The sequence below is a fragment of the Lycium ferocissimum genome, unplaced genomic scaffold (assembly GCF_029784015.1).
Source record: "Lycium ferocissimum isolate CSIRO_LF1 unplaced genomic scaffold, AGI_CSIRO_Lferr_CH_V1 ctg9020, whole genome shotgun sequence".
In the NCBI taxonomy this organism is placed as follows: domain Eukaryota; kingdom Viridiplantae; phylum Streptophyta; class Magnoliopsida; order Solanales; family Solanaceae; genus Lycium; species Lycium ferocissimum.
In genome coordinates this window covers 29,924-53,481 of record NW_026727537.1, presented here as the reverse complement: position 1 = coordinate 53,481, position 23,558 = coordinate 29,924, and the positions used below count along the sequence as shown (strand labels likewise).

The window sequence follows — 23,558 nt, the reverse complement described above, 5'->3', positions numbered from 1 at the left end:
AAAGGTTCCTTAATGAAAGTTATAGTGCATAGAAATAACTTTCCAAGCATATAAGGACCACGTCAATTGGAGTTCGGACCAAGGAGATATGATCTTCTCAGAATGGCTAATAGAGAGGTTCTTCAGATTCGGTAGAATCGACTAAGTTTTCGATACGTCTGCCTTCTAGCACAATTTTCGGAAGATCCGTTGATAATTTGAGAAAACATAAAACATAAAACATAAAAGTTGTAGCCCTTTGAAATATCTTTCCAACGGTATATTGTGAAGCCCGAACGGAGCTCTGTGCTAGGATTTATGCCTATTCTACTAAATGCTATTGACTTGGTATAAAATTAACAGGGGAGCTTGCTGAGCGAGGCCCAAAGCGAGGCAAGGGCTCGCCTTGGACGCGCTCAATGAGGTAGGGGTCCAAAAGTGGGAAAAAGTTAAGAAAATTGTCTAAGTGTAAAATGGAAAAGGGAGCTCGCCGAGGGAGGCCCAAAGCGAGGCAGGGGCAAGCCATAGACCGTGCTCGGTGAGCCAGGGGGTCCAAAATGACCCCGTACTATAAATTCAACACTTGCTAGAAATTTCATTTATCGGACATTCCAACTTCATTCTAAAGCCCTAGCGACCACTTTTCCCCTCTCCTCATCACTCCTTTCATCCCGAGTAAGTTCGCTCTAACGATTCCTAATTATAATAGTAATTCATGAATTGTAACATGATTCTTCAACCAAAACATAGGATTTCCAAGGTAAATCCATCTCAAGCAATTCAAAGCTAGAGTTTTGGTGTTCATCGTCAGAGAAGCAATTTAGTTCGTTGGATTGACGCGTTTACAGGTATGTAGGGTTGCTATCTACGTGTGAGAATATCATTGTTCTTCCCCACGCCTCTTAATCCATAAAGTATGAATCCTTACGAAAACTAGTATTTCTTCTATACCATGCTCATGATAACCCTAGGTCTATGTCCATGATTATATTATGTATGAATTGCTATTATTCTATCATTGTGTTCTTAATAACTCCATATGATTATTGAGAATCGATCCCAGTAATCCATGAAAACCCATATCTTGTATTCCATGGGTTCTTGCATGCATGTTTTTAACTAAAAGTGATTATTTCATGAATATCCTACATGTCTTCAAGTTTTCATGCAACTATATTATATAATTACTTTCATGCCATGATACAAGATACATATATGATAAATACAAGATATTTCATGAAACCATGTTTACAAGTTATTTCGTGAAATCATGATTACAAGTTAAGTACAAGTTAATTCACGAAAATCATGGTCTTAATAGCCAATTATATCATGTTCATGTTTTGAGAGTTGCACTTTTGAATTTGAGAAGGCTCGAATGCACTGAAACTACGTAACCACGCGAGACAAGGATCGCTGCGCGATTAGGGCGATTCCTTAATTTTACAACGAATGGATCCATCGAGCACGTTCCACCTTATACCCAACAAGGTATGGGGGCTCATTTGATCGGCGGTACCCGGACTCCCGCGTACCCACGTGGTGATATTATGTTGTTGGTTTATGAAATGCTCTCCCTACTTAACATGTTTTACTCACGTTATATATACATATATATATATATATATATATATATATGTATGTATGTATCCGTACTCGTACTTATGTTCGTATCCCGATTTCGGTTCTTATTATGTTATCCGTATCCCGTATTATTTCGTGCGGTTGCTTTATATACCGATACATTCAATGTGCGCGTCCTCTTTCTATTGCACAGGGGCACATTTCACGATGCGGTGCGGTTACGGACGACACGTACGCTCGATGGGAGCGGCATTCGTATCGGCTTATTGGTGAGCCCCGTCTCATTCGGGATTTGAACAACCTTTTGTTTTATGATTAGTTATGCATCTAAGGTATCTTGGGGCCTTGTCCCCGTAAGTATGTTTTCTAGTCGGACTCGTGATAGAGGTTTCATAGACTAGACAAGTCAGTTATGTTATGTCAGACATTGGGAATCGTATAGACATTTTGGCTCATTCATGTTATTTCTGCACTCATGTTTAAACAAGTAATTTTATTAAGTATTATGACTTATTATGTTTTATAAAGGCTCATCATGCATTTACGTTATATTCCGCTCATGTTATGCCTCATGATGATTTAGCAAGCCATGTGATTCGCTCGGTCACATGCGATGGGCATAGAGTCTGTGTTTTCGCCCGAAGCCATGGTTCGGGGCGTGACAAAAGTATATGTTTGTACGAAGAGTTTTTCGAAAAAGAAAAAAAGCCGAAAAATTCAAGGTTGAAAAACCAGACTTTTGTTGGTTTGATTTGGTTTATACATTGATAAACCCGACAAAATTGGTTTAGTTTGGTATTTGAAAAATCCAAACCCAACCCGGTCCAGGTGCACCCCTAGTGATAGCCTTTACAGATAATTATGGACAATGCAGCAACAGTTATGCAGAAGCCAAAGCTATTCTTCAAGGTGTGAACTAGTGCATAAACAGAAATCTCAACAATGTGATTATTGAAGCTGACTCTCAACTCATCATTAACATGATTAATGGCAAAATGGATTCTCCTTGGCAGATCCACCACATCATCCAACAGATTATCCACCTCTCTAACAACTATAATTTCACTTTTGTTCATACTTTCAGAGAAGGTAATAAGGTTGCAGATCAATTGGCTAGTCTTGGAGAAAGGAGCAATGAATTTACTTTCATAGAGAAATTAAACTTTCTCCCTCACAACATTGCTACCTCACTGACCTTGGACCAACAGGTAATTCCCAACTTTAGAATCAGACCAAGATTAAACCATTTTGTCATTAATGATGTATAGCTCTATTGCTCTATTGATAGTGTCATATGGACCGATGTCCCTAACTTTTGTATAGCTTACTTCATTTGCAACAAGCTTATGCCACTTGCTATGGAGAACATCTCATAAAACAAGCTGATGTTTTTGTGTTATCTAACTATATATATGGAGAGTCTCCATCAGTCTTGCTCTCATTCTGGAGGCCAAGGTCTCTGTCTTCCTCCATGTTCCCATCCTTTTTGGCAATAAACAGGCTATGGGGTCAATGCCTTAACCCCAAATGCCACCATGGTGATCCTTGTTTTTTTTGTTTTGAAAAAAACTACATCTTATTGGTCTATTAGCATTGGAATGTAACTGAACAATTATAAAGCAAAATTGACAAAGAAGATATGCTAAGCTGGGACTTAATTTCTTTTTTCTAGTCTCGGTATTAAGAAAAGTTTGTTGCAAAATCTAAAGGAATATTTAATTAACTAGTACTCCCTCCGTTTCACAATAAGTGTCACCTTAATCAAATTTTTTACCCCATAATAAGTGTCATCTTAGGAAATCAAGACATAAAGTAGCTAATCTTTTCCAATTCTACCTTGGACAATATAGTATATAACATCTAAATGATGATTGAAAAAGTCACATAGTAATTTGGTATTGTTGGATTCCCAGTGTCAAAATGTTTACTTCTTGTGCATGCTCTAATACCGAGGTAAAAGTAATTTGTTTTTTATTATATAGAGGTAATTTGGAAAATTTCACATAACATTATTAATTTTTTAATATGTGTGTTTTTTATTAAAATAACAGTTATTATGAGACGTAGGGAGTATATAGTAACACGTATGGAACAAAGAAATCGATACTAAATTGACCGTATGAATCTATCCAACAAGAATTCAACAAGGAGAAACGAACCTGATGAAAATGACAAACTTTACTTGAATTCCAAGTTTTAGTAGAATTATCTTCTTAAAGAGATACAAAAATTACAAAAGTTTGTTATTGGGCTACGAGAAATGGCTCCTAACTTTTCTTCTTTCTAATTAATTAGAGTTGTGTAGAAGATAGAACAACTAACGAAAGGAATTCATTAATGATTCAAAGTCATGATATAAGGAAAAAAATACATACTATGACTTTACTACTACTATTACTTATAAGAGTCTAGAAGCCTTCCGTTGACGCTTCCGACTAAGGGGCAATGATTTCATGCCACATGCTCAATTTGTAGCCTTTTTGACTGACTCCTCAAAAAAAAAAAAAAATGGTCCCCACTAAACTTTTATTTCACAATTTTCATTTGAAGCTTTTACTTCTCTCTCCGTAGCTTTTCCTGTAGCAAATTTAGTAGACCTTTACACAATCAAATAGCACATATATGTTACTGTTAAAGGATTGTACTTTTATGACTTCATATTGAATCTTCTTTCTTATTTTCTCATAATTTTTATTTTTCTTCTACTTCCTACTAAGCTATCTATTGTCTCAAAGAGTTTAAGTTTTTATACTAAATATTTTTTACCATAAAAACATTCAAAGAATATTTATAGATAAACCTACTTAAAATATAGAAAATTAAAGTTATAAATGTTTATTTTTATACTAAATTACCGACTTCTAGAATCATGCCCTATTGATCGAGCTTTCTCTTGCATTTTTTTTTAAATAAAAAATAAAAAATTCACATTTGTTGTCTTTTTATACTTTACTCCATAAGTGTATACTCCCTAAGTGCATTCTTTTTTATTACACGCTAAAATTCAAATATAGCAACTCGAAAATATGAATCAAGTCACTCAAAGCTCAAAAAAGAAGGATGTAAAAACTAAAATTTGTATGCAATCTCAAAAAGGAACTCCTTATCTAATATCTCAAGAAAAATTAAATGAATCGATGATATTGTTAATTAGAAAAGAACTATTAGAGGAAATCGATTATTAAACAATATTACTTAATAACTTTATTTTTCAAAAAGTTAATTTAAGAAATGTCAAAAAATTTAAAAAATTTATTGAAAGAAGCTTAAGGCCTCTTAATATAATGCGGCTTTAGATCACTAAATATGTTGAGCCACCCCGCCCCTTCTATGTCCAAATTTTGTCTATTTCGAAGGTTCAATACTTCAATTGAACAGCTTTTGGACCAAAATGGGACATCAACTAGCACTTTATAAAAGTACAATTTTCAATATTTAAGATAAGAAAACGAGCAACATTTTCATTTCCAAAAAAATAACCATCGTCAAATTTCATTTGATCAATTGGAAATAAACATATGTGATACAATGAAGTTGATTGACGCACTGTATAAATGATTAATTTTGCAAAGTTCATGATAATATTTCAAAACGTAATAATGCTGAAAGAGAGACCCTACATCTCTAAAGTTTAGAAAATATGCGATGTTTCGAGAACACAGAAGAAATATGGGGAGATTGATGGAGAGAACTGTGGCAATCACCACTCCTTCACTGTTTTATCTAAAACTTTCAAGATTCCTCCACACCCTTCTCTCTTCTCCCTATAAATACCCTCTTCTATTGCACTAACTTAAGCAACACAAAAAGTGAAAACAAGACCAATTCACTAAGAAAGAAATCTTGATAACAATATCCTGTGATAGAGATTCTCTTTCTGAATTTGTTCTAGTGTTCCTAATGGCTAGCACAACTATAATATCTTCATCAGCGTCTCCTTTAGGGTCAAATGTTGCAACTTATAGGACTAACAACAAGATAGCTGCACCTTGCTCTGTTTTCTTTCCATCTGCATGCAACATACGAAGGCCAGCGCCTAGGCTGGTAGCTCAGGCCACTGGAGATAACAAAGATACATCAGTGGACGTTCATGTCAGCAGTGGTCAAGGAGGAAACAACCAAGGCACTGCTGTTGAACGCCGTCCTAGGAGGATGGCTCTTGATGTCTCCCCTTTTGGTATGTTTCATTGCTCCTTCTGTTCCATTTTTTTTATTTTTTTTATTTTTTGATGGTCAATTGTGCACAAAATTAAAGAATTGACATGTATCAAACTAAGGAATTTTTAACACCACAGATGCAAGTTAACGTGCTACTATTAATTACTTTCACGATCTTCCAAGGATTCATGATTTGAATTTATGTGTTCCGTTTGAAATTGTATCACATTTCATATAATTTACTAGGTTCAAAATTTATTATTTATTCTTATATTATTGGGGTCGCCTAAGGTCTTAAGAAATTCATGAATATGTAAGAATAATTAATTTAGTACTTAGTAACTTAAAATAAGTAGAATCTTGAACCTATATACTTGAAATTCGTAGCATTTGATTAATTAGCCCTGCCAATTTAGTTGCGATTAAGATGTTTGGTTAATTTGATGAACAGGAATGTTAGATCCAATGTCACCCATGAGAACAATGCGGCAGATGATAGACACTATGGACAGACTATTCGAAGATACCCTGACATTCCCAGGAAGGAACAGAGCAGCAGCAGGGGAAATACGCGCTCCTTGGGACATCCATGATGATGAAAACGAAATCAAGATGCGTTTCGACGTGCCTGGGCTTTCCAAAGAAGACGTGAAAGTATCCGTGGAAAATGACGTGCTTATCATTAAAGGCGAACACAAAAAGGAAGAAGGCGGAAATGATGAACACTTCTGGGGCAGAAATTACAGCTCCTATGACACTCGTTTAGCTCTCCCGGATAATGTTGATACAGATAAAATTAAAGCAGAATTGAAGAATGGAGTTCTTTTCATCTCGATTCCTAAGACCAAAGTTGAGAAGAAGGTGATTGACGTGCAGATCAACTAAATTAAAAGCTCCCAAGCTTTTCTTTTTTATAAGGCTCTTTTGTAACCTTCTCTAAATGTAAGTTTGCATATATAAAAATATGATTTCAATCTGAGTTAGAATACTGTTTGTCGTGCTTCTGTGCTCTTCCTGTTTCCCTTTCCTGCTAGCAGTAGTTTTGCCAACGTGGTCTCTGCTGGTGAAGGCGCCTGTTTTAAAGGTCTTAATAATTAAAAAAAATTAGTGCTTGGTGTGGCATATGCCTTATTTTTGCTCCTATTTTATTTCTTTATTACTTAAGGTGTCACACTCAATTTTGGTAGATTTAAAAAATTATGCTTTAAAAATTATAAATTATGATGATATCAATTAAAAAACACACAATCACTATGCATAATTTGAATGAGAGGACATACCACATTTGTAATTAATTACCTTAATTAAAATATGTATTGTGCAAAAAATTAAATTTTTTCTTATTAACAGCTCTTTAATTATTTGGTGTGAAATTTTGAAAATTTAATGAATAAAATAGGTTTTCATTTGGATTAGATATTGTTATTTAAAATATTTATTTTTATCTAATCATTTGTTAACAATATTAAAATTTGAATCTTCTCATCGGCATGTTTTGTCGGTTTGAATGTTGATTAGCCATATTGCTCGTGTTTAACAAAATCAATTTTTTTTTATATTATTTGGTGTATTATAATCTTTTATTTTTTAAATTTGATGCACACATACTTAGTAATACTTTCTATGCGTAATGAACAGTGTAACATCAAAAATAAATGATGCAAGGCGTGACGCGATCAATCAGTTTAATTTTTTGCATGAATTCATAAATATTTTTTTAATATATGTTTACACTTAAAAATTATATAAAAAGAAATTATAATTTGAACTTTTCGGAGGAATTTTAATGTTGAGAACATCTTTGAAAATATGTAGTTAATGAAATAATTTTTTAGTTTTCCATGCAATAGTAATGTCAAAAACAACTTGTGACAAAAGCAAGTAAACTTTTTATGTTTTTTGAGTATTTTTTTTTTCGATTGTTAAAAAATATATTAGGCAGTGTTTGTTAGCACAAAAAAACATGACTAAATGAATCATGTTCATTTGTGTTTGAGAAAATCATTAAAATATACATTTTATAAAAAAAAAATGTTCCATTTAAACTAACAAAAGAAAAATGTCATTATCTCATCGCGTAAATTTTTAGAAAGTAAAAGGAAAGACTAATTGTATTGAGAAAAATAATTAATTTTTTTCATCTTTTCGATATATTTTGTATAATTTAATTGGAATTAACATCTACAAACAATTGTAAAGGATAAAATTTTATTTTTATTTATTTGAAAGTTATCTTTGTTTGTAAGTAATCTCATTAAAATCTCAACAAAAGAATAAATATGGCATATTTAATTGATGTCTCTAGAACCAAACTATTTTTCTTTTTTGGAAGAAAACGTTATAGTTCATATTGAATGTTGTTAAAAAATTAAGAGACTTTATATCATATATATGTTTGAAGGTGAAAAAAAAAAAGGTCTAAAGTAAGGACAAAAAAAGATTTTTTGTTCAATTTTTAAATATTTTTATGCAATTTAAATATATGGGAAGTATTTAATTTTTAAGAGTTTGTTAAAAATATCAAACTAATTTTTCAAGAATTTAAGTCACAAAGAGCGGAAAAAATAATAATTACAATTTTAGTTTTTAATCTTGATTTTCGGCCTGTGCTAGAGTTTGCAGAAAATATCGAACAAATCTTTCAATAACTTAATGTCACAAAAAGCAAAAAAAATAAAAAATAATTACAAATTTAACTTTTAATCTTAGTTTTGAAAATACGGGCCAAATGCCACTAGTGGGCTAGATAATGGATCATAGTCTAACCACCCAACCCTTACCAAAAATTGATTATTATTATTTTTGTTTGTTTTGGGGTTAGGGTTGAGGGGGTGGGGGTGGCGTGTTGGTATCTCTAGATTTCAGGAACCATGTTAGACAGTGGCCAGATTTGAGAGTCCAGAACCAAAATACCCCTAAAAAAGTGGGGTTGAACCAAAATATCCCCAAAAAAAAAATTGTGATAAAAGTACCTTTAATGTAGTATTTTACTGGATTAAAGGACTTAACTATAACGACGCGGTTAAGTCCTTCAACGCAGTAAAATACTGCGTTAAAGAATTTTTTTTCTTCAATAAATACTGCGTTATAGAATCCAGTAAAAAAAAAAAAATTGGTCAACCTTTTTTTTTTTTTTTTGCAACACTTAGTGTTTTTTTTTTTCATACTTTGACCAACAATTAGTCATGTGTCAAACTCAAAATGTCAATATTTTATATAGAATCGATTTTTTTAAATAATAATGTAGGCTCAATACATCAAGGATACGTAAACGTTCAGATCATCATTTTAGGGGTTGAAAAGGTGCCCAAAGTAAGTTTTGTTTAAAAACTTTAGGTTTAAGTGTTTTATATACATAGAAGTCCATTTTTGTTTGAAGACTTGTTGTCATTAGCTTAAAGTTTTTTATTTTTAGGGTTTAGATTTAAGTGTGTTGCTTTTTAATGCGTTGCTTTATTTTGAATATACGCGATTTTTTGCGCTCGGACGTCTGATTCACACGATTTTTTTTTTTGCAACATATTCGAAATAAAGTTACGCATTAAAAAATAACACACTTAAGGAACATTTAGTGTTTTTTTCCATAAAAAGATCGCAACATCTTATTTTAATAAATCTTTTTTTTTGCAACACTTAGTGTCTTTTTTCATACTTTGACCAACGATTAGTCGTGTATCAAAACTCCGAAATGTCAATATTTTATATAGAACCTGATATTTTTTTCTACGTACTATAATGTAGGCTCAATACATCAAGGATATGTAAACGTTCGAATCGTCGTTTTAGGAGTTGAAAAGGGAGAAAAGGCCATAAATAGTCCCTTAGCTATGGGAGTAGGTCTAAAATGGTCCCTTAACTATATACTTACCGGTTTTAGTCCTGTAACTATCTAAAAACTTATCAAATTTGGTCTCCATCTATTTTTTTTTTTATAAAAATAGCGTACAAACTCATAAACCTTCGTGAGATTAATCGTTAAACCATTCCTCAAACCTATATTTGAAGTTCATTCTTTAACCTCAACTTTTTTCCTCAAGTTCTCTCTCGTTTCGTAACCAACGTGTGTTATTTTTTAATCGGTTTTGTTAAAAAAAAAAAAACCTAATGGTCTCAAGTTGTTTTTTTTTTGAAAATAAAGAATGAAATGTAGGAACTTGAGTCGAACCGATTTTCTTACATTAAAGGGCTTTACCACTAGATCACGATATTTCTTGTTCATATACTTACATTGATTTAATTTATATTGTTTTTTGCTCTAAAAACCGACGGACTCGTCTCGTCGGTTTTTTTTATTAAAAAAATAAAAAAAAAATCGATGGACTCCATCGGTAAGGATTTTAGAAAATAATATAACAAATAATTATATTTTTTCGCACATTTTTGTGCAAAAAATAATCGATGCATCCGTCGATTTTCTTAACAAAAAAAAAGATTTAAAAAAATTATTGAAAAAAACGAGTAGAATTGTCGGTCTTTACGTCGGTTTTTCCATCACTTTTTTTCCGCGTTTACCAGTTTTTAGTAGTGTTTGAGAAGAATGGTTACTTTGTGCCAATCTTTTCAAATTTTAGAGCTCGTGTGTGCCAAAATGCTCTTTTAAAAAAAAAAAAAAAAAAAAAAAAAAAAAGAAACTTAAAGAAAAAAAGCGAGGAGAGAGAGAAATATTTTAATGATTAATCTCACGAAGGTTTATGAGTTTGTACTGCTGTTTGTATAAAAAAAATAGACGGAGACCAAATTTGATAAGTTTTTTGATAGTTAGAGGACTAAAATCGGTAAGTGTATAGTTAAGGGACCATTTTAGACCTACTCCCATAGATAAGGGACTATTTATGACCTTTTCTGGTTGAAAAGGTACCTGAAGTAAGTTTTGTTTGAAAACTTTAGGTTTAAGTATTTTATTTTTTAAGGTTTTCATTTAAGCGTGTTATTTTTTAATCAAGACATAACTTTATTTTGAATATAAATCTAATTCAATTAGATAAAAATGTATTTAAAAAATATAGGGAGAAAAACTAGTTGTAAAGTGGTCAAACTTTAGATGGTCCTAACTTTGAGCTCGGATGTCTGTTTTACGTGATTTTTTTTTAGTATGCGTATTTTTTCGACATCTACCGCAAGGTGGTTTGGCCGAGCCGATTTTTTTTTTTTTAAACAAAAAACACCTGTTATCCTATTCAATTTCAATTTTTCCCCAAATTGGCGTAAACTTTTTAGTTTTCTTTACTTATAATATGATGATACGCAATAAATTTCAACATAAAAATCCTGGGGTAATGTAGCTGTGAATGTCAATTTCACTTTAGCTCACTAATTTTCTCGACATATAAAGTTGACTAAAATAACCTTACAAAAATAGAAGGGATAATTACGACCGCTCTAGGAAATAATACCGGCAAATGTATATGTTTTGTATATTAAGTATAAATATACATAACTATACATATAATAAACATAAATATACATAGTCGGTGTATATGTTTTGTATATTTTGGCTAGCACCCGTAAATAATTTCGGCCGAAGGGTCAAAAATGAAAAAAGCCCAAAATAGAACATTAAACCTAAAATTTTCAAACAAAATTTATTTCGGGCTCCTTTTCAACCCCTAAAATGACGATCCGAACGTTTACATATCCTTGATGTATTGAGCCTATATTATTGTACGCAGAAAAAAATCAGGTTCTATATAAAATATTGACGTTTCGGAGTCTTGACACACGACTAATCGTTGGTCAAAGTATGGAAAAAAAAACACTAAGTGTTGCAAAAAAAAAAAGTTGACCAAATTTTTTTTTTTTTAAACTGGGTTCTATAACGCAATAAAATACTGCATTATAGAAAAAAAAATCTTTAACGCAGTATTTTACTGTATTAAAGATACTTTTGTCACTGTTTTTTTTTTTCCCGGGGTATTTTGGTTCAACCCCACTTTTTTAGGGGTATTTTGGTTCTGGACTCCAGATTTGACCATTACTGCAGTAAGCCAGCTTTGATCAAACAAGAAAAAAATGAGCTATAGGTCTGGACAAATTTTCGCCATTTACTAGTGAAGTGTCACATACACATTTACCTTCAGGTGATGGAAGGGCTAGCAGTTGTTTTCTGCGAATTTTAATATTCAGTCGCTAACTAAATATTATAGATGAGAAACAACTACAACCAAGTTGTAACAAGATTGCCTTCAAGAAAGAAATTGTAAGAAATTAAAAGAAGAAATTGTACATAAAGAATGAAATCGTCATAACTTAGGTCCTATCTTCGATATTTGCTTAAAAATGCTGCAAACAAGTCATTCCAAGCATCTGTAAGTCCTGGTAAGAACCGGTGCATGCAATCATCATGTTTCTTCCCACCTGCTGTAGCCGGATGGGCATCGGTTCTAAACTTGCCTTATAAAACTTTTTTTCTATATTATTGCTATATATAAACATATCAAACAAAAAAAATCTTAAAATATTTTGACAGTGTTTCTCAATGATTAATTTGAACTACATATTAACCAAACTTTTACATGATCTAAATTTAACACGTCATTAACGTGTCAAATTTGAGCATTTAGACAAGTCATGTTTTCATGAGCAAATTAGCCCCCTCCTAATTAGAACAGATGGAGTACTATTTTGTGATTGGATTCAAACTTACTATAAATGTATTTTTCATACGCTATGCTAGCGTTTGGACATACATTCGATTGAAACTTGAAAAAAGGAGTTTCTAAATTTGTGTTAGAAAATAGTCTTTTGAAAGTTGAAGTTGTGTTTGGACATGCATTGTACTTTCACCCAAATGAATTGCCCAAACCAGTTTTTGAAACGTGAAAATTCTTCTTCAATTGGTCAAATTCCATGACCAAATAATGTTTCAATACTTTTTTGAAAAAAAAAAATGGTAAAAACTACCTATGTCGAACAGGAGCAAATCCGTCACTTATCTCTACGTAGAACAACTTCAGAATTTTGTTGTAGACTTAACGGTGAAAATATTTCTGTGAAATGGCTAACTATGGTATATGCCACAACACCAATTATACATCATTATTAGGTTCAAGTCCACATCATAAGCAATAAGACTTCAAATAAATTAGAAGACATTAATTCTTTCTCAAGCAATCAGGTTGAAGCAGATCAGTATAATTCTACTATTGGATCGGCACGTTTTGATTTATTGATGCGGTCAAGTCTACATCATAAGCAATAATCATAAGCAATAAGACTTAAATAAATTAGAAGGCATTACTTCTTTCATCAAGTAATCAAGTGAAGCAGATCAGTATAATCCTTCTATTGCGTCGGCACGTTTTGATTTATTGATGTGGTAAAAAAATTATATTGTCATACAAATGTCATTTATGATTCAACTTAGCAAACAAGACATCACTATCGCCAATCAACTAGCATTTCGTTTCATTATTTCTTTGGTCGTTCCTGGCTGTTTCTTTATATCAAGATTATAAAGTTGATATCAGCATTCCAGAACACTCTCTTTTACTTATTCTTTGTTGTCATCAGGTAATATATTAAGGAGATTTCCAATTGCATATACAAAACTCCCGTTTATTTTTCTCTTCCTTTCAAAACAGAACTACTTTGTTTTTTTCAAATAAGGATTTTCAAGTTTAACTCAACTATATGGGCTTGCGTATATCGCCATGGCATCCCATGATCGAATAAAGGAAGAAAATTATGCTAGAGTTACAACTAGCCAATTTATGATGAATCATCATAATACAAAATATTTCCCGAGTGTATGATTGGTACATAGCTATTGCTATTTAAGGATTTTCGAACTTAACTACATAAGACATGCAAGTATGCAACTAATTAAGCTAGATACGGGGAAATTCAATAATAGATATTACTATTCAATTCTTGTAATTGAAAAATAATCATTCTTTTGGAGTTTTAAATTTCAAAAGTGAAACTCAATATAATTTCCTAGAGTTTTACCTGTGAAACTTGAAACTTCGGGATAAGAACAATTTTTTTAAAGAATAAGGCTGAAAAGTGACCGTTAGCACCTTAGGTGGATTTACATACACTATTGATTATTTTTAGATCACTATTTAGATTTTATCCTTATTTATAAAAGTTATGCAAATATAGTTTTTGGAAACACAAAACATTAGATTGCCTTTCAAAACAACAAATTTTAGATAGCGATTTAATATTTTTTCATAAAAAAAAAAGTTAATTTGCTAAAATAAAATTAGACAGCCATCTAAAAAATCGCAAATGAACAAAAACGAAAGTAGAACAAAGCCATTTACCGAAAATTTGTCAGCTAGCGAGCGCTATTTCTATTAGTTATGAGACCTGATTGCCCATTTTTAGGGACCATGATTGTTTAGTAGTGTAGTATATATTTGGGCTTAATGCTGTACTTAGAAATAGTATAACTCACATCCGAACTGTAACACAAATAAAAACCTTAAACGTAAGAATTAAATTTATGTTCATGGTTTTGTCGTATAATGAAGGTTTTCTGGTGTGAACTATGTCCCCATTAAGAAGGATCCAAATGCCCAGTGCTCAAGATAAGATGTCATATGCAATTGACAAAAGCGAAAATCAAAAATAAATAAATCATGTCACTTCAAATTTCTTTTCTGATGTAGACTAGAGTCTTTTTTGCTCCAACTTGTTGTAAATATATTACAATTAAACGTTTGGGAATTTTGCATAAATGACTACAATTTAGGGGTTCAAAATTGAGCATAGCTATATTTTCAATATTTACATGGCGTAGATACTTTTTTTTTCGCTATATTCGTTTTTTTTCTGCTATATACATTTTTTTTCGTTGTATTCATGAATACAACAATTTTTTTCTTTTTTTTTTCACTGTATTCATGAAATGACTATTTGTATTCATAAAAGGGCTCGTTGTATTCATGAATACAGCTAGTAAAATTGAATACATAAAAATATAGATACTCCAAAATTAACAAATACACCCTAAAAAAATGAATACAATCTAAAATATTAACAAAAAAAAGCTCAAAAAAGTGAATACAATCGTCTTATTCATGAATACAACAACACCAACCACTAGTTCCGGCCAGATCAACCGACGATTTTAGGCCAGATCTGCCGGAAATTTCACAACAACAACAACCCTTGATGAAAGATGAAGAAGCTAAAGAAATCCAAGAAAATCAAGAAACACAAGACTGAAATTCAAGAAAAAGAAAAGTCCAAGAAGCTCAAGTTTGAAGATTATTTCCCATTCTTGTTTCTTGAATCCTTTTCTAAATAGGTTTCTTGTTTCTTGATTTATATTATAGTAGGATTTAATTTCCTATCATTAGTAGGATCTTTATCCTAGTTCTAGTAGGATTCTAGTTTTCTTTATTATTTTCCTTGTAGAATAGGGATTTTACTTTCCTTGTTTTTAGTTATTTCCTTTCTAGAGTAGAATAGGGATTTGTAGTCATAAAATAAGAGACCCTAGGCCTATATAAAGGGTTCTCATGACTTGTAAATATAGAATTTCACGTTTTTGAGCTTAAACCCTAGTTTGCAATAGAGTTATTTTCTCTATTTGGTGTTCTTTATCCTTGTTTTTTGTTCCAAGCAAGATGGTGATAGTCTTTATCTTGTTTTCAATAGCGTGTGGTGTTTCTTTATCACGTAAGTTGATTTCAAGTGGTGACTTAGGAACTTTGTTGGTTCTTGATCATTCAAGAACACGTTTCTCGAAAACAATTTCGTTCTATTTTATACCCGTAACCCTAATTTTCTTTCCATCATTGTACCCTCAATATTTACTTGTTTTAAACAATTCAAGAGCTATTTTTATAGTTGAAATCGTTATCTTTCACATAGTTTTTGAATCACTTTAATCCGACGCCTACAACTTGAGATACATCTGTTTCTTGATTCTGCCCATCAATCGCTTCAAGAACAAGATCCTGGTCGATTGGTTCTTTGTTAACTCGAAGAATCACATCAATTTGGTATCAGAGCCTATTTCACACCACGAATCACATCAATTTGGTATCAGAGCCTATTTCACACCACGAATCGCGTCAATTTGGTATCAGAGCGCAGTTGAGTAATTTCATGGATTATATTCAAGAAAGAAGAGAATGTTGGGTTCAAGAAGATGAAAAGAAAAAAGAATCTCTTTTCTGCACTAGATGTACCTCACATGGTAAGGTATGTTCGGTGATCATCGATAATGAGAGTCATATTAATGTTGTTTCTGAAGAGATGGTTTCTAAACTTGGCTTGTCAACCAAGCATCATCCATATCCTTACAACATAGAATTTGAGAATTGTGATGGCTTAGAGGTAACTCGTCAATGCCTAGTTTCTTTTTCTATTGGCAAAGTATATAAAGATTTTGTTTGGTGTGATGTAACAAAGATGGATGCTTGCCACTTATTACTTGGAAGACCATGGGTGTATGATAGGGGTGCTAAATATGATGTATACCGTAATACCTATTCTTTTACAAAGGATGGGCGAAAAATCAATTTGATTCCCTTGAATCCAGAAGATATTGCTAAAAACTCCAAGTATGTTGATGATTCTTTTGTGACCAAATTACAAATCATTGGTCCCATCAATGTGGAACAAAGAAATGGAGGAGAAGAATGAATTAGATCCACAAGTTGAGGATTTACCTCCAAAGTTTGATGAGGATCCATTGGAGCATCCAACTATTTGTGAGATTGACTTTCCATCTTTAAGTGATTTCGAAAAGAATCCAGATTTTGTTTCTTACTCCACACCAAACAATGCAGTGTATTGCATAGGACCAATAGTGTATGAAGATTTGAAAGAGAAAGAGAATGAGTTGTTGAAAAAGGTTGAATCTTTGCAAGAAAGTGTAGATTTAATATCTCTCAATTTCATTGAGGTTAATGGCTATAATCACTACAAAAAAAACTGGTTTTAGCGACGGACGAAATCCGTCGGTAAATAGCATATATCTGTTGCTAAACCAATATAGCTACAGAATAACTACAGAATTGAATCCGTCGGTAAAATCCTCGTAGCTAGCAATTTGCCGACAAAAAAAATGAATCCGTCGCTGGATTAACGACGGATTGGCGACAGATTTTATTTGTTGCCAATATGAGCGACGAATGAAATCCGTCACGATGTTAATAAATTTCGTCGCTAATTGTATGAGTTATTTCGTCGTTTCTTCTGATTGGCGACCAATAGTTTTTGTCGCTAATTCCGTAGCCAATTCTTTTAATACACATTTCTGCATTCCTTTTGGCGACGAAAATAATTTGTCGCAACATTTGAAATCCGTCGCAAATCTTTTTTATTTTTTATTTTATATAATATTTTAAATACACCTGTCCAAGCATATATTAGATACTCATGTAATAACTTAATTAATAGAAACTAATATTCTACAAGGTCCAAAATACATAGCGAGAATGCAAAATAAGTTTGGAGCATCCACAACGATAATATCCAAACCGAAAAATCCAAAATCATATGCAACATCCATAAAGTCCAAACAACAAAACTAACAACCATAAAGTCCAAACCACAAAACTAACTAATGAGAGACTGGAGAGCCACAATCATCATCAGAAACCGATGCATGAACTTTATCAATGTTGGCAGTAGCTGGAGCTGAAACTATAGGTGCCATAGATGATGGATGGTCGTTAGGAGTGTCCATCTGAGAAGAGACTGAAGGATTCAATCCACGTACCCGCTCAACAATAATAGGAAGTAAGCGATCGCCGGTGCGAATTATGCTATCGCCGAAGTAGAATTAATCGCGTCACTAACTCATCCAAAGTTCCCGTCGCTGCCGGTTGAGCATTCGGAGGTGGTACTAAGGATGTAGCATCAGATGCAGAAGAAGGACGAAGATTCGGCCCATAATATAAGTGTGCTTGAGATCCAAGACCATATATTCTTCTTTTCTTTACCCCTCCTACGGCTTCGTAATAGGCTTGACATTGATCAACTTCAGATTGAGTTTGTGATTGATTTTGTAGTATTTCTTGATATTTTTCCTGTAAATGAGAGTGATAATTAGTTAAACTCATTTCACTAACAGTAAGCAAATGTACGAGAACCATTAAATACAACAAGAATAATGCCCTGAAAGCTTCAATACAATTCAAGATATCTGTCTCAATAAAGGAAGCAAACAAAGCTTCTTTTTTTATTTTTTATTTTTAAGTTTTGATAAGTTCAGAGAACAATTCAAAAGCTGAACATCAACAATATAACCAGATTGGTGCTTTCTAAACTAACCACCATGAATTAAACAAAACAGTTATTAAACTATTACAGTGAAAATACCTAAATGAAACACCAACAGTATTCTCAAAACATACATCAATTAACTTATCTATAAAATAAATAATCTGGTCCTAGAAAAAACAATAAATGATGTTTCATCTTAACACACACCCACATATGAAACATTGCTTTCCTTTATTACCTCATAAAAATAATTGGCATGTGCATCTGGCACAAGAAACTGCCTTTCAAAATTTCCTTTTTTATGATGAGAGTTCTTCTGGATAGGGTGGCTACTGATATTGCAGTTAAAAGGTTTGGAGTGAATTTATCTTCCATCTGTAGCTGTTGTACTACTAATCACTATGAGGAGACTAGTTACCATCTGTTTAGTTGTGGTTATATTGCTAATCAAGTTTGGACTTTCTTCTACAATTCATGTGGAATTAATCTGATCCATGGACAGGTTAAGACAAAAAGCTATGAAGTGGTGGTTGGCAAAGCCTAAAAATGAGGTTCATAAAACCATTTTACAATGCTTACCAACTGTCATATGCTGGCAAATATGGAAAAGCAAGTGCACTGCCAGGTTTGATAACAAAACTATGTCTCACTGGTTCATTATCCAGCAAGTGACCAAGATGATCACTATGATCATTCATTTACAAGCACTATGATCACTATAATCATTCATCTACAGTTCCTTGACCTGCAACTACTAAATTGCAAAGCAAGCTCGCGAGCTAGTAAAAAGAAAATCACTTTCTAAATAATGAGATATAAGTGTTCTCCAAGAAAGTCCTCTGCCGCACCAAGCAAAGCTTGTAAAACAAGCTTGAAATCACCATTCCTAACACCGTACTAAGATTACTATGTAAAAGGGAATACAAACTTCCATTCTGCATATGCTGATACACCAAAAACCTTTCAGTATCAACTATATAAAAACCTAATAAAGGCACTAAATTCGGTGCCTAAGTTGCCCCAACTGATTCATCTCGACCGAAACTATTTTTCGCTTATTTACAACTACTCGACCTTTTAATAGCTAATGCATCCATCCGGCAACATAGCTCTATAAGAAACACCATTCCTAGTTGAAATTACAATATTTTCACTATCAAAAGAATTAGTACCTGCTAATAAATCATTAAGCTTAATCTTGTTAATAGGTTTTTGAAACAATGTAAACTGAACAATCTTAAAAGCTCTCAACTTTTCAACCCAATCACTACCATTATTACTACTACCTTTACCATCACCAAGCTCTCTATTTTCCTAGTTTGGCTAAACCAAAAACCATCTCCAAATCCCAAATCCAAGAATTAAAGATCCTAAAGCACCAACACCACCAACAGCTATAATAATAACAAGACTCTTATTACTCAACTTACTACATTTATTTCCAAGTGGATTCCCACAAAGTCCATTATTCCCTTCAACAACTAACTATGCTCTCTAAAAGATGCGAATAAATCTGTGCAGAGATCGATGAAAGAATCTGTGCAGAACTTAGTAATCACTAGTTACTACCAAACAAAAATTTCAAACAAGCGGATGTGAAGAGTAGATGGTAAAGATTGGACCCAAGTCCCGAGTAGGAGAAGCTGCATTTTTTGGTGTACCAGAACTTCATATAGATAACAGGTGCATAGATAAAAACCTAACTCTTTATTCAACATTAAGGAGCCAAAGAATTATAGCGGCTTACACAAAAAAGTACTTAGTTCAAATAAACCAATTATAGATCTGTTAAGAAAACAAATTATCTCTAATCAACTAGCTTACATAGATGAAGATGAGTGAGCTTACATCATAGACCATTGCAAGCATTGATATAAAAAACCAACTTATGTACACTTGAGTTCTACAGCCAGAAGAAGATGCTTAAAGTAATGAAACTAAAGTCAGAAAACCAATAGGTGATTTACTTGCAGAAGTATACAAAATTGACCATAAGCATAAATTTACTACATTAACATGATGGTGCCCAATTCCCAGCTCAACGATAATAAAATCCAATGGTTCTCGGTTGGTATGATATACGAGGATAAAAGCATCCAAAAACACAGGCATTACTTAACTCACTAGAAGGACATGGATTTTAAGATCAATATTAAAAATTTCCCCAACTCCACATTTGACACACCAGAAAGACTTTATTTGACACACCGAACCGTTTCAACCGGTCCAACCTGCCAATCTCAAATGGTATTAATCCAGCAATTTTGTTGTCATTTAGCAAAAAAGTGTTCAAGAATTTGCAGTTAATAAACTCAGGTGGTACAGAACCAGTAAAAGAGTTACCAGAAAGATCAAGATTAACTAAATAAGGTAACCAAGAACAAATTTGAACAGGTAGTGAACCTGAAAGTGACTTCCTAGAAAGATCAAGTGATTGAAGTGTCTTTAGTGAACCAGATAAAGACATAGAAGTAAGTTGAAGTGAAATGAGCCTACTTTGAGAAAACAAAAGCGAAATTATTGATTTACTCGCTAAAGGAATATGAGTGTTCGTAAAAAACATATTTGTTAACATAAAAAAGCGAATCGAAATCGACAAGTACATACTAATAAATCGCCACTTTATATAATGGTAGTGCTAATCTTGGATTAGATAGCTTTGCAAATGGTTGTGTAGTTGAGTTGATATTTAACCATCCCCCTTCCATCTAGTATGTTAAAAACTTACTCGTACCCAGTGTTTAACAAAGCCCTATCAAGACTTGTTTGGTGTTTAAATTAAACTAACGGATGCAGATGGGGTTTTTTTTACACACTTTTGTTGTGATTAAGTATTTTACCCATCTAGTACTGTGTCTTAATTTCTGGCATGGCTTTTACTCTTGGTTTCCTTATAAGCATCATTTATATATGTAGTTAATGTTTCCCACTATGTTTAAGATAGTATCTTTTAAGTAGCTTTGAGAGATTCCATCTTTTAAACAAACTTGCCTTGTGTGCGGGGATTATGTGAGCGGAAAAAAGGTTTCTTGATAGTGGTCTTGCTATTTCTATAGGGTACTAGTCCCGATGTGGTTACTTATAGCACTTTAATGAAGGCCTTTATGAGGGCTAAAAAGTTCGATCGAGTTTGGCTTTAATATTGCTATCAGCCATTGGCTTTCGCTCTTTTCTTGAATGTGATGGGACTAAACAAAGAAACTTCCTATAGAAGATTATAGAATGTGGACTCACATGCACGATTCGGGCTCGCTCACCAACAAAAGATTTTCCATCATGACCGTGTGTATGGACGTGCAAATGTACCTCACTTGGTGTTGGATCTCGACCCTTTTTAATAGCCTATACAAGAAAAAAATATACATAGTTTAGTAACTTCCAAAACCAACAAAAACGACAACCAATGTCACGATGAGAGAATATATTTTGACATATTCCTTTTACATATGCGAGTCCATATCGAATATGTTCATGAAAATTTAAAAACTAATTGAAGGCGGGAAATCGGTAAAAGTTATGGTGAAAATGAGAGAAAAAATTTAAAAACTAATAGTATTAATTAGTACTCCGTGGCGGTCCATGAACCCATACAGTCAATGGATAATCGATCCTGATCATTATCTTCAGAATTTGTTCGCAAATAGGCTATATCGCAAGTCCAATAAACACAATTATAGAATACATGTCTTTCTAATTGGATATGTAGGTAAAACGCCATAGCCTACTCATAGTATATTTAAAGAAAAATTGAGAATTTGACATGATCGGGAAAAAGGATCAACACTAATGAAAGTATTTCGTAATTAAGTCATACGTTACGTCCGTTCGGTGGCACCCAATTCTCATACGTTATGTTTGTTACTATACCCGAAATAATGAGTAAATGACTCAATTAATGAGTGAAAATATGCTATTTTTATTGCTCTTTTTTTAGTGAGAAAATTAGAGATAAAGGCCAATTCTTTTATATAATTATATAGATTTTCAGCATTTTCAACCTACAGTAAATTTTCGAAAACAACAAATAACTTACAAGTCCAAACTTGCCAACATAAACATCTTTGAATCGATGAGGCATTCACCTTCATGATGGCAATTTAGTTAGGCAAACGCAAAAGCCACGGAATTAACTTACAAGTCTCTGGTGATGCTCTCCGATGGAAATAGATCCGCCCGTGTGAGTCCCACTAGCAACTGCATCCTCACCGCCACGATGATTCTTTGAAGCTATTTTTGATTTTTCAATAACCTTAGGATCTGCCCAATAGCTCTTCCAACTTTCCCATGTTTCTTTCGGAACATAAACTGGCCGAATTCCCTCACCTTTTATTGAGCTAATGAAATCACAGTACCTTCTCGCTGCCTTTCTACGCCATTGCTTCCTCACTTCACTATCAATCGAAGAATCCCAATAGAATGCCTTCTGAAATAATTTTACAGAGTAGAATATAACAATAAACTCATCATCTCAGCAAAAAAAAATTATAAGACCTGAGTTATAAGAAAAGCACCATCAGTCACCCAATAAACGGGAAAGTAAAAGAACTGCAGCTTTCTCTAACAGGTGAAAAGAATGAGATGTTGCCCGTGTTGCAAGGAATTGAGACAGAGGGATTATTAGACATGTTCTTGGTTACTTACTATGACGGCTTCGATTAAGAATAAAGCTCTACATCTCATAGTCAAAGTTAAATAAAAAAAAAATCTATTTTTCGTTCTGAACACTAACGGTAATTAGTGAGAAACGTTTCAGTTATTATACCTCGAATTCTCCAAGATAAAAATCTTTTGTCTCTTGTGAGACACTTTTCCAGTTAACTCCATTAGGCTCAATTTCATTCTTGAAAATCTCAGTTATCGTCTCAGAGCATAATCTCGATGGTTCCAACCTGGACAAATTTGAAGACATTATATGAAGTCTATTATAAAGCAATTACAGTATAAAAATAATAATGGTGCAAGCAGAAACTAACCCTGAAGGAGAAAGAAAAATAAGTGTCCGCTGCACGTTATCGTTGCTCTCACCTTCACCTCCGCATCACTCGAGCGTATGAACCTTCACCTATTGCGTTTCTCTGAGTAGACGCACCCTCGCCTATTACGTTGCTCTCATTAGGTATTATAGGAGATGATTCAGAAATGGATGGGGTGCTACCATGACTTGATGTTTGAATGGGTGGCGTAGTAGTAGGACATGTTTGAACTTGGTCTTGCCCACCTGAGGAATTGGTACCACCTTGTTGAGAACTAATTGTGGGAACAGGCATGTTACCTCGACCAGCGCTACCTTGACCTCTAATTGAGGTCTTGCTTACATGGCCCATGCTACCTCGACCTCTGCCACGAACCATATTTACAAGAAAAAAAAAAGAGGCAATCATCTTTTAGATAATCAGCATGAGAGTAAGAAATTGAAACCACTGATTACACACAAAAAATGGGCAGTAAATTATTGGTTTTGCACAATAATTATGCTCTTTATTATTGAAATTCGACCAACTTCCTGTGAACAAATTCACAGAAACATGTTAGGTTTATTGATCCTTTGAAATTTTTAAAGTGATGAAAGTTAAAGGATGAATGTCAAAAAGGTACATATAAAAGGTGATCACAAAACTCCACAAAAGGTCCATTTGCAATAGTAAACT

General features: G+C 33.1%; 1 protein-coding gene and 1 pseudogene across 1 annotated transcript; one reads left to right on the top strand and one right to left on the bottom strand.

Moving 5' to 3' along the window:
* Window positions 1-5,339: 5,339 nt before the first annotated feature.
* LOC132046015 (small heat shock protein, chloroplastic) lies at window positions 5,340-6,707 on the top strand. Its single transcript, XM_059436567.1, has 2 exons — window positions 5,340-5,740; window positions 6,173-6,707. The coding sequence occupies exons 1-2, from the start codon at window positions 5,464-5,466 to the stop codon at window positions 6,604-6,606; spliced, it is 711 nt and encodes a 236-aa protein (XP_059292550.1). The 5' UTR covers window positions 5,340-5,463; the 3' UTR covers window positions 6,607-6,707.
* Window positions 6,708-17,163: 10,456 nt separating this feature from the next.
* On the bottom strand, window positions 17,164-23,261 carry LOC132046017 (uncharacterized; annotated as a pseudogene).
* Window positions 23,262-23,558: the final 297 nt, after the last annotated feature.

Coding starts and splice junctions, on each gene's coding strand:
- LOC132046015 (XM_059436567.1), top strand. CDS start 5,464: ATGGCTAGCACAACTATAATATCTTCATCAGCGTCTCCTTTAGGGTCA. Junction 5,741..6,172: donor TCTTGATGTCTCCCCTTTTG/GTATGTTTCATT, acceptor TTTGATGAACAG/GAATGTTAGATCCAATGTCA.